Source organism: Oratosquilla oratoria, chromosome 15 (genome assembly GCF_046742065.1).
Source record: "Oratosquilla oratoria isolate Oo_2021 chromosome 15, ASM4674206v1, whole genome shotgun sequence".
NCBI lineage: Eukaryota > Metazoa > Arthropoda > Malacostraca > Stomatopoda > Squillidae > Oratosquilla > Oratosquilla oratoria.
Window position 1 is genome coordinate 66,140,082 of NC_134791.1, and position 13,016 is coordinate 66,153,097.

The 13,016-nt window shown below is 37.6% G+C and overlaps 1 protein-coding gene across 1 annotated transcript in view; it reads right to left on the reverse strand.

The window, feature by feature from the left end:
• Pgk (phosphoglycerate kinase) overlaps positions 1–11,761 on the reverse strand; it is a 150,288-nt gene extending 138,527 nt beyond the window's left edge. The window contains exon 1 of the mRNA XM_076198973.1: positions 11,604–11,761. Coding sequence (XP_076055088.1) covers positions 11,604–11,665 — 62 coding nt within the window. The 5' untranslated portion in view covers positions 11,666–11,761. The remainder of the gene's footprint in view (positions 1–11,603) is intronic.
• Positions 11,762–13,016: the final 1,255 nt, after the last annotated feature.

The following is a 13,016-nucleotide window of genomic DNA, read 5'->3' on the forward strand; positions in this document are numbered from 1 at the left end:
GTGTATTTTGTCTGTTAGTTCTTCTTTGCACTCCTTTAGAATCCAATTTGCAATACCGTCCGGGCCATGTGATTTTCTGACATCCAGCCTTGATAAATGTTCTGATATTTCCTTTAGTGATGCTGTAAACTCATTCATGAGGGGAGATTTCTTGTTTTTGTCTATGTCACAATTTGGTATTTTCTCTCTGGTGAAAACAGATTTAAAGTGATTGTTCATGACTTCGGCCATCTCTAAATCTTCTGTGTATTCTATGTTTCCTTGGCATAGTTTCACCAATTCCTGTTTGTTTTTAAGTTTACCATTCACATACCGATAGAATAGTTTGGGTTGCTCTTTGCATTTGTCTATAATATCCTTCTCATGGTTCCTTTTCTCCACTCTTCTCACATTAACATACTCATTTCTATAGTTAACATAAATTTGCCATTTGCTTTGTTTTTTGTCTTTTCTCCACTTTTTCCAAGCTTTGTCCCTTCTGTCTTTTGCCTCACTGCATCTTTTGTTGAACCAACATTTAATGTACTCTCTCTCTCGCTTTTGTCTTGGTACATGCCTGTTTACCCCTTCATTGTAGTTTTCCATCAATATATTCCATTTCTCTTCCACTGCTGTTTCTTCCCTGTAAAATATTTCCCAGTTTGCATTCCGGAAGAATGTCTTTAGTTTTGTAAAGTCTGTTTTGTTGTACCTCAGTCTTCCTTTCCTATGCTTTTCGTTCCTCTCTATGTCTATTTCTTCCTTTAATATAGTTTCGATGAGTACATGGTCACTCTTTCCAATTGGTGTCTCATACTGGACTTTATGCACTATTTCAGGCTCTGTTGTAAATATTAGATCTAGTTTCGATGGCTCTTCATTATTTCTGTACCTTGTGTTTTCACGGACCCATTGGGTCATTGTGTACTCCATGGTCATATCTAGCAGTACATTGCCCCACGAGTCATCTCCTCCTTGCACTGTCATGCTGTCCCAACAAATTTCTTTGCAATTGAAGTCCCCCATAACTACCAGATTACCCTTACCCATTAGTATCTCATTGAGTGATTTTCTTGTGTCATCTAGCATTTTTGTATGTTCGATGCCTACATATATGACTGCATATGAATAAATTTTATTCTAAATATTATCAACATTCAAGCCTAAAAAACTAAACAAGGAAATGCCATGATATCCCTTATTTATATTAGTATGTAGGGGTTCAAAGTTAGTGAAAACTTTGACGGCCCGTATCTCAAAACCCAAGTTTTATACCTTCAAACTTCTACTCCTCCATAACATCTTAATCAATTTCAATGAAAATTCACACATAATATGTCTAAATCTGCCTGACTGATGAAATAGAATGTTTTTTTTTTAATATCTGAAAGGGTTAATTTTTGCAAAAAAAAATCCCTATTTGAAGGGGGACGGGGTGGGAAAAAATATAAAAATTAAAATTCCACAAACTAATTACTTTAACTAAAATTTCTCTCTATTAGTTTGAAGGTCTGAATAAGGTCCTTCCACCATATTAATTTCATTCATGTAGAGCAATTATTATAGGAGGAGTAGCCATTTTTAGGAAAGATGTATATGGTGTCCCTAACTCCTGGCATACATTTTTGTGAAATAACCCAATTAATAAAGATTTTCATCTTTTGATCAGCCGGTCCCCTTAAGGGGGTACGTGTCACCTGGAGGTCATTTTCTAAAATATTTAGAGTAAAGAGCTGAAACTTCTCAGTTAAATAGGTATCCATATTGCCTACATTTTAGGTGAAGCAGAATGATGTATGTACACATGTACGTATACCAGTAGCGACATTTAAAAGTGCACAGCACCATAATACGTGAACCAATTTGTTTTATATTTTGGCTATGATTAGTCAGTAGGCACACCTAGGGCCGGTCATTGAGTAATTGAACAATTTCCTTTATACTTTTGCATACAGGCATTTCAATTTTAATGTCTGGCAAAAATTGTGAAAAATACAATTTTTTTGCTCGTTTCCATTATTACTCCGAACTCTTTCATCCTATTCAAAATATTCGAACGATCGGCCCTAGCAGTTACTAAAAGTAATATTCCCTGTAAGTTTCATCTAAATCTGATGTATATTAGATTTTTTATGATTAAAAAAAAGTAGAAAAATATCGAACGGAGATGTGGCAACTTGAAATATGAATATATCTGTAACTTGCTTATAGTTTCACCAATTTGACTGATTTTTTCATGGCTTAATTCTTATTATATAATGAGTACAGTAAAAATTATCAACATATTTTAATTAGAAGCACTTTAAATACTGAAAAACTAAAGTATAAGTATGTCACAGTAGTGACGACGCACAGACGACAACATCATATAATTTGCTTTTTTGCACCTTTGGCGGTTTCTTCATAGGAAACCTCTCTGCTGGGGGTCTTCAGGGTATCTAAATCATTGGAAAGAGGTTTATTTTCCAGTAGTGGGCGCCTTCTCTTTCCTCATCAGATTCCCCTCGCCAATCTATGTTGGTAGGGCACCCCCTCCAGCATCATATGATGTCCCTTCTTCTTTCTTCTTCCTGTATAGCCTTGATCTTTTTCCTCTTGCTTTCTTCTTTGGATTTAATCTTCCTCTTTCAATTGTTTAGTCTAATGTTGTCCTTTACCTCTGTCACCGTCACAGAGGTGCAGGTGAGGGCGGTGGTGGAGTGAGAGGTGGTGAGACCTTTAGTCGTCTTTGACTGCTTGCCATCTTTAACTGCTGTTTTTTGTCATTGTGATGTTCTTTTGTTCTTTTTGCTACCCATGATGACTGTACTAAAGAGTAATATGTACTAGCTAAAGTAATAGATTGCAATGAGAGCTCATGAGACATGCGTACTTCCCTTTTCAGAGCTAGCCGGGAACTAACGCTTAGTTTCGCACAAAGTTGGCGAAATATTCTCCCTCCACCTTCCTCCCTTCCCCTCCACAATCGTATTGGCCGTTGATACACTGGGCGAGTGTAAATTCAATCAAATTTCAACGTTATTCGCTGCGCCTGAAGGTCCTAAGTGGCACGCCTCCCTCTAGTGTGGGTTGCGCCTTTAAATCTGTCCCTTTAAACCTCACCCAGGACCTTTAAATTGCGCGCGGCTGGAAAATTATTTGTCGGGATTTATTTCTAAGTGGTATACGAACATTTTGAACACAGTTTTGAAAAATGCCATATCTTGACCAAATTCACCCCCCCAGGTGTCGCGTACCCCCTTAAGGTAGAGTGGCCAGAACAGGGGAAGTTACAAGTGTATACAGGTACTCCTCGTTTAACGACCTACTCGGTTAACGACAACTCGGAGTAACAACGGGCTTTATGTCGTCGTTTAATGTAAATCTCCCGAAGTTACGACGTCGTGTACAATAATTAAGTTGGCTGAGGCAAATTTGTATGATGTTATAAATGAACTTGTACGGTAAAGTGTTCTGAAGCTTAGGTCTACATTACCATCCTGCAAGCTGCAAAAACTACCTGGGGTACAGTGTATACCGGTAGTGGTAAATTTTTAGTTTCGACCATGGGCGCAATATAACAATAGAAAATTAATTATTAATTTTGTAAATTATAATGTATCAACGTAATATGCAATTTTGTGAGCGGAAATGAAAAAAAAAAATGCTAAAACAGATTTCGTAAGTAACGAAGTCATGTCGGACAAATGGTACACTATGTTTGTTATGATAGATGCCGATGTCGAAGAAATGAAAGGATGATAAATTAATTCGTCTAACCTAACCTAAACTAAACTAACCTAACCTAACCTGTGTTTAATAAATCATTACCTGCAAATTAAATGTCATCCTGCTCATCCTCGTTGTCATCGTCGTGAGAGACGTTGGCAGACGACAAGATGGCGTCCCGAGCCTATGCTAGCGACTTCGTTCATTAGCATATTTTCTTGTAGCAAGGTATTATTTACTTTCATTTCCGCCCACAAAATTGCATATTACGTTGATACATTTTAATTTACAAAATTAATAATTTTCTATTGCTATATTGCGCCCATGGTCGAAACTAAAAAAATACTCCGGTATTCAATATGGAATGTCAGCATACACGGATTTGGTCATATACAGTCATTTTAGGAACCTAACCACTGTAAATAAACAGTAAATAAAGCTTTAATGTACTGTATAAAAGAGGGAAAATACACGAAAATAAAGATACATATATTGCTGGACATTGTACATACAGTACATGTACGTATATGTATACACTTTCGCTTAACGACCAATTCGGTTAACGACGGCGCGCTGGTCCCAATTGTCGTCGTTAAACGAGGAGTACCTGTATATAGTTTTTTTGCATATCACAAGAAAGGTGGTGTTAAATGAGACCATCTCTCCTTTTTATATGAAATTTATGTTTTTACTTTAATGGCACTTGAATTTGAGTAGTGCTGGTGTACAGGGTGTGGGAGGCTGGACCTGGATATTTAGATACCGACCTTGTATATGGTTCTCTGGGCAGCAGTCTTAACTTATGATAGGCATAACTTGTGGACTGAGACTCTTCGAGACTTGTTTTAGTCTGAGACTCCAAACCCAGATCTAGACTTCTCTCCATTTTGATAGCCAAGACGAAACTTCTGAAAGGGGTAAGCTCCTCCAAGGGGGACCCAATCATCTATGATTGGCTAAGTTCATTTCTGTTTATATGTCAACCAATAGCTAAATGCTGACCAGCAGCATCAGGACTCAGACATGCCCTCTTTGGGACATCTGGCCCTCACTGAATAGGCCCTTGTTCACTGAGGGTCAACGGGGTCAAGCTACACATTAGTTCCCAACAAGAAATTAATGTTATAGTTTCACTTCTCCTCAGTCAGGGGCCCATGCACATAACGTAGGGTGCACACCAGCATGCAATGCTAGTATAGTATCAACTAGTACCCTTCTAGTATCAACTAGTACAATTCTTCTAGTATCATCTCCAGTACAATGTGGTGATGTTTCGTCATCCAACCAAACACCACAACTATAACTCTTTCTTTAAATAAGTGATAAAATCATGCTAGCGGCTAGTGTATGGTAACATTGCATGGCTGACTCCCAGTCAGGATGCAGGTGGCTTTATGGATGATTTCCAAGGTAAAGCCAAACTGACTGCAGGTCACATCACACAATAGTCAGTCTGTTGAAAGCTTGCTAAAACCACCAGATCTGACATTGTGTAGCTAATGTATATGTGTGCACATGTGCACACTAGTACAGAATAGTTGACAATCTACAGGCATATCTTAAAAAATTAGGCTAGGTTAGGTAGGTTCAGTTAGACAAATTTATCATACTTTAATTATTTTGACCTATGCATCTATCAAAGAGAGCATCTCAAGCAGTCGGCATAGCTCCATTCATTAGTATATCACTTTTAACGACTTTGATCTATTTTTAGAAGCACACACCTACACAATATAGCGATAGAAAATTAAATATTTTGTAAATTATAATACATCAATGCAATATATGTTTTTCTTGGCAAAAATCAATAGGAGAAAAAGTTGAAGTAAATTTTTAGAAATGCACACACATGCAATATAGCAATAGGAAATTTGATGCTAATCTTGTAAATCATAATACACCAACAAAATGTATGCTCTTCTTGGTGGAAATCAATAAAAAAAAAAAAAAATAAAAAAAAAATTACTAAAAGTGATAAACAAATATAGCTGTTGCAACTGCTTGAGACACTATCTCTGTTCTGGTAGATGTGAAGATCAAAGAAATTAAAGTATGATAAATATGTCTATTCTAACAACTTACCTAACCTATATTTAGTAATGTGGTATCTGTAATTCTAGAGGTCATCAGGATTGTCGTTGTCCTCAACCCGAATTTATCAAAAAGATGGCATCTCAAGGAGTCAATGGGAGTCCATTCATTTGTGTCGCTGTTAGCAACATTTTCTGTTATTGAATTCGCCAAGAATATTGCATAGGTGTGCACTTCAAAATAAAAAAAAGTTGCTAAAAGTGATACACTAATAACAGTTGCTGCAATTGCTTGAGATGCCATCTTTCTTTTGACAGGTGCAAAGGTCAAAGAAATGAAAGTGATAAATTTGTCCAGTCTAACCTAACCTGCACTTAATAATGCAGTATCTGTAATTCTAGAGGTTATGAGGGTCATCATTGTTGGGGATGTTGTCAGCCAGTTTTGGCATCCAATTGGACTGTGGGGGTGTAGTGAAGTTTTATAGCTCATAGAAAAGCAAAAAGCTCAGCTCCATAGCACTGTTTTAAAAAATATGTGGTGTGGTGATGTCACTTGGAGTGGGAGAACACCTGGTACTGTACACAATGTCAAACTGACTTTGATGGGATTGGATAAACAACAATATGGCATCTTGAACCTATCATTGCAGCTCTGTTCAGTAGTCTTTACTTTTAGTTGTTGTTGTTTTTTTGTTATTGAGTTACACCAAGAAAAATGTATATTATGTTGATATACTATAATTTACAAAATTAATATTTTTTATTGTTATATCATGTAGGTGTGCAACTTTTTCTGTTGTTGATTTCCACCAAGAAAAACATACATTATGTGGTACATTTTAGAAGTGCACACCTAGGTGACATAGTAACAGAAAATTAAGAAACAATTTTGTAAATTACAATACACCATAATATATGTTATTCTTGGCATAAATCAATAACAGAAAAAGTTGCTAAAAGCTATACACAAACAAATGTAGACACTTTGACTGCTTGAGATGCCATCTTTGTTTTGGTAGATGCAGAGGTAAAAAAAAAATGAAAGTATGATAAATTTGTCTATTCTATTCTAACCTACCTACCTAACCTGCATTTAGTAATGCAGTACCTGTAATTCTAGAGGTCATCAGGATCACTGTCATTGTCTTCAACCCCTCAATTTATCAAAGATGGCACTTCAAGGAGTCAATGCAACTTTGCCCGTTTGTGCATAACTTTTAGCAACATTTTCTGTTATTGATTTCTGCCAAGAAAAACATTTATTACATTGATGTATCCCCATCTGGGGTATTGGCTGCATGTTATAGTGGCTAAGTAGTATGCAGCTGATACTTTAGGGTCTATATTGGGCCCTACTACAGACCAGAGACACACATCCTTTTTGTCTGTGATAGAGGAAATCTCTGTTCATAGAGAAATGATGATACTTTATTATACTGCAACTGTCTCTCCATTATGCTGTCCCCCCCACCCCTTGTTACTGCACTGTATCATTTCTCTGAATATTCATTTCCTTTTTTGCCTGAATGTGAAACTGGGAAGGGAGATGTGGGTTTTTGTAAGTGCATGTGGTCTGGGTAGTGAGAAAAGTACAAAAGGTAGGGAGGTGCTTAGAGTGAATTACTTAACCACTTCCATACAGTGAAGCCTACGTAGGCGTCATGAGGAGCAAGTGGGTGCGCGATGATGCCAACATCGGCGTCTTGATTATATTTATTGTAGTCGTACCTGTGTGACCCTCACTCTCTCTAAACTGGCTTCATCATATTTTCTATGGTTATCAAAATTCACGGGTGAGAGAACAAGCGATTGAGCAGTGACTTTATTTTTTATAATGCGATTAATATGACGCAGCAATGGGGATGGTTCAAGGAGGGAGTAATAAGGTGTGCAAAGATGGTGTGTGGAACAAGGAGGATGGCAGGAAATAGAAGGAAGGGTAGTGAGTGGTGGGATGAGGAAGGAAAGAAGATTGTAAAAGAGAGCATAAGATAAAGGAGGCAAAGAGGAGAGCAGATATGAATTGAGGTAAGAGCATGACATTTTTTTTTAAATAATAAAAAGATGTTTTGGAAAGAAATTAAAAGAGGAAGAGGAAGCAAATCAATTAGAGAAGAAAAGTTAAAGGTGCAGATGGAGATGGCTGTTCAATTTATACATGGATGGGGTGGTGTTAGAGGTAAATGCAAGGGTAGCGGATCAGGGACTGGAGATGGTTAAAGAAAATGGAGAAAAGTGGGAGATAAGACAGTTGTTGTTTGCTGATGACACTGCGCTTGTAGTAAGATCAGAGGAGGGATTGAGGAAGTTAGTGTCAGAGTTTGGGAAGGTGTGTGAAAGAAGAAACTTGATGTTAAATGTGGGTAAAAGTAAGGTGATAAGATGTACAAGGGGAAAAAGTGGCAGCAGACTGGAAGCTAATATTATGGGAGAGAAATTGGAAGAAGTGGAAAGTGTTAGATACTTGGGTGCAAATGTGGTGGGAAAAGGAGTGGAGATGGAGGTAGAATGTAGATTGAGAGAAGCTAATAAATGCATTGGGGGATTAAAAAGTGTAATGAGAAATAGACATTTGGGAATGGATGCTAAGAGGAGATTGTATGAAGGAGTGATTGTGCCAACAGCACTTTATGGGGCAGAAACATGGAATATAAGAGAAAGAGAGGAGGAGTTTGAATGTGTTTGAGATCAGGTGCCTGAGAGGTAGGATAAGGACTACTAGACTGGATTGAGTGAGAAATGAGGAGGTGAGGAGAGCAGGGATGGAAAGGGAGTTGGGAGATAGTGTTGATGAAAGAGTATTGGGATGGTCTGAACACATGGAGAGAACGAGTGAAGAAAGACTAGTAAAAGAGGTGTGGAAGGCAGAGGTGGAGGGAGTGAACATGAGGGGTTAACCTAGGATGAGATGGATGGATTGGGTAAAAGAGGTATTGTGTATGGATGATGCTGTGATAAATGAAGGGGAATGGGTGGGGGAAGGGGGGATGGGAGAGTATGTGCGAGAAATAAATTGTCGCAGCCCAAAGGGATTTCTCCCAGTCTTCTCCTTTTCTGCATGAGGGGATAGAGAGAGGGGTTGCTGATTTAGTGAAGCAGACTTGCTATGGATGTGCTGTGTCTTGCAACACTGCTTCGGACCCAGGGCAGTGGGCAAGATGCAGGGATGACCCATCATCTAAGAGGTGCCAAGATAAGGAGGGGAGTGGAGTATGTTAGGGATGGAATGGGTGACGTGGTTTTTATTACTTTCTTGGCTACCTCCCTTGTAAGGAAGCCTTTGGTATATGTACGTACACTGATATACTTTACAAAATTAATATTTAATTTTCTAAAGCTATATCACATAGGTATGCATTTAACCACTTCCATACGGTGACGCCTACGTAGGCGGCATGAGGAGCAAGTGGGTACGCGATGATGCCGACGTTGCCATCTTGATTATATTTATTGTAGTCGTACCTGCGTAATTTCCATTCTCTCTAAACTGGCTTCATCAATTTTCTATGGTTATCAAAATACATGGGTGAAAGAGAACGAACGATTGGGCACCGACTTTATTTTTTACAATGCAATGATTATGATGCAACATCGCACATCTGGCAGCTAATGCTGCCAGACGTGCGATGTGCCCTGGAGTGAAGAGGCTAGAAAAAGAAAAATACCTATTACATTGATATAACTTACAAAATAAATATTTAATTATCTACTGCTATATTGCATAGGTGAGCACTTCTAAAGATCTGCCCAAAACTTTTACCAGAGCTGGGCCATTTGGACCTCAACCACTTCAGGAGAGAAGAGTAGGGTGGAATATGACTGAAATGGGTAAAATTTTAGTTGTGCACACCTATACAATATATCAACAGAAAATTATTAATTTTTAAAATCATAATAGATTAACGTAACATGCGATTTTCTTGGCGGAAACCAATAACAAGTTGCTAAAACCTATTTTCTAACAAACGAAGTCGAGGCGGTTGAATAGTACACCATGTTTGTTTTGATAGGTGCCAAGGTCAAAGGAATGAAAGGATGATAAATTAGTCTATTCTAACCTAACCTACCTACCCTAACAACTTTACCTAACCTACGTAACCTAACCAATGTTTAGTAATTCGGTACCTCAAATTCTAAAGATCATCTAGGTCGTCGTCATGGATGCTGACGGCCTGATTATTATTGTACCTCGGGCAATTAACAAACAATAGCAGAACCCCGTGTTCTCTCAAAGTCCAAGGAAGCCCTATTGTCTTTGTAACAGCACTTATTAACATCACCTAGGGTTGGAGAACACCCAGTCCACAATGTGAAAGCTTTCATCTGATAGATTGGACTGGCATGGCGTCCGTACCATATTCCAGTGGCTTCATTCTTTAGTAAATTTGCTTGTAGCAAGGTTTTTTGTCTTTTATTTCCACCAAGAAAATTGCATATTACGTTCATGTATTATAATTTACAAAATTAATATTTAGTTTTCTAATGCTATATCACATAGGTGTGCACAACTAAAATAATATCCTGAAATGTATAAACTCCTCCACGTTTTTATAGATGTCCCCTATATGATATATATTTTTTTTTATTAGAAATGATAACCATAGAGAGTATTCCTTAGAATAATCAAAACCCGATCACTGGACAACAATGAAGGGCAATTGGTTCACCATTAGAGTCACTGACCTCTAAAACACACTCTCTGTGTGTTGTGACAGTACCTTCAATACCATTTAAAGCACAGTATGGCAGACACATGAATGAATTAAAGGCTAACTGCAATTCCCCGTATTCTTTTAATATTGCACACCTATGTGATACGGGAATAGGAAATTGAATAATCATATTAATTTTTTGTGAATTAGTATACATCAACAATGTTTTTCTTGATGGAAATCAATAACAAAACCTTGCTAAAAGCAAATATACTACTGAACAGAGCTGTGATGATAGGTTCAAGATGCCATTTGTCATGTACTGGGTGTTGTCCCACTCCCAGTGATGTCACCATGCTATATATATATTTTTAAAACCATGACACCCCACAGTTTAATCAGATGCCAAAATCAGCCATCAACATCCCTGACCACAACAATCCTCATGACCTCCAGAATTACAGGTACCTCATTACTAAATCCTGTTTAGATTAGATTAGACATATTGATCACAGTATAATTTTTTGACCTCTGCATCTATCATTACAAAGATGGTGTTTCAAGCAGTCATTGTGGCTCAGTTTGTTAGTGTGTAGCTTTTAACAACTTTTTCTGTAATTTATTTAAACCAAGAAAAATCTATATTATGTTGCTTTATAATTTACAAAATGAGTAATTTGCTAATGGTATATTGTGTATATGTGCACTTCTAAAAATAATTCCCAGAGGGGATCACAAGAAGAATACTAATTTCCCCACTATTGTTTGAATAGGTAAAACCAGTTTATACATTCAAGCACAGACCCTAGTGAACCACATATCCCAGGACATACTAACACCAATCCAATTCCCATATGCGAACTAAGAAGAGATGAGCTCCATGGGAGTAGTGGAGCCTGAAGGACATTAGATTTGTCACGCAAGGATGAAGTCGAACGAAGATCGATCGTCCAACAACATAGAGAAAATATCACAAGAAACTATCGCCATTCCCCTTATTTTCTACACGTCATTTGTAAGCTACCACCAACGACATAATACACTTCACATTCATATACAATATGCTGATTACTATATTTCAGTACATGTTTACTGTCTTTAGAACGTAAAGAAAAGGATGACCGTTCTGACCTCTATAAATATTGCTAGACACCTTCAACACTAGCTTCAGAATAATGCATTTTTATCAGTGAACATATATTGCCACGCAACAAAATAACAATTTACATACCTCATAAATACCCGCTTTCCTGTGAGATCCAATTTATCTATGCTGAGCTTGTTGAGTGCCATTACGACTAGGGAAAATTAGACGTCTCGTACGCTTGCTGACTCTGGTGCCGGACGAGTGGAACAGAAGCTGTTTAGCGTCACGGATAGAATTGAACGAAAAATCCCTCTTTTCCCTATATTACATGATTCAAAATTGTTGTTCCTTATTTAAGTATGATTTGTACAGACATGTTTAGGAAGACATAAGGAAGACAAAAGGAAGGAAACATGGGACTCTGGAAGTGCTTTTAATAAAATTACTCAACCGGTTTCGACATACGATAATACGATATCTTTCACTTTCTTTAGTCGAAGTCGATCAAGCTATGTTAATCGACTAATAATGGCGTTTCACGAGTTACGTGCTTCCCTTCCCTTGTCTTCTCAATATATTTAGTACTACATGTTATATGATGATAAAGTTATTCCGAGGAATTGTGCATAGGCCTACCTTGAATCTAATGTCTATCAATATTTTGATTAATTTTGTCATCTACAGTATTTTGGTATTACACTCAACCGTAGTTTCTTGTGATTGAAACTGCTTTCATGATTTGAATATATATTTTATATAATATTTGAGTACTAGAAAATCTATAAGACTTTTACCGGATTAGGAAAATTCCCGATTTAGGGAATTATGGGAAAACCCTCAATCAGCTGTTCAGGTTTTGTCGTCTGCAGTGACGTATACGTTGACCTTGTAGTGAACTTGGAATTGATCTATCTTGCAAGATAAACTGGTAGAGTGTATCTAAAAATAAAGTTGAATATTATATATGACTAATTAACTCAGTGGTAGAGTGAATTCCATGGAAATATATGCATAATACCAAGGTCGTCAGGTTGTGCTTGTGTAACATTGCAGTAACCTTGAATATTCAAAACAACACACCAGAGAGATGCTCGCGCGCAATCCGTCTGCATATTATTGTGGAGTTAAACGCTGCTCAGTAGCATGCGGCTGATAGCTTAGGGTCTATATGGGACGCCCCTACGGACCGTAGCTATACACAATTTAGTCTGTAATAGAGGAATCTGTTCATAGAGAAATGACGATACTTTATTATACTGCGACTGTCCCTCCGATATGCTGTCCTCCTCATCTTAATTCTGTCGTGTACCACTTCTCTGAATATTTATTTCCTTTTTTGCCGAACCCTGTGGTAGGGGGAAGAGCATACTCCATCCGAATCTTCCCACTTGAATATTAAAAGGTGAAAAAAGGGACGGGATAAGACGGTATAGGAGGAGTTTTCCAACCAGAATCCAAGGGTTAGGTCTTTATAATGTTTGTATCTGGTGCAGATGAGAGTAAAAGGGAAGAGATAGGCAGCATATTTGTGAGAAGAAAGATGGATCTGTTGGCATT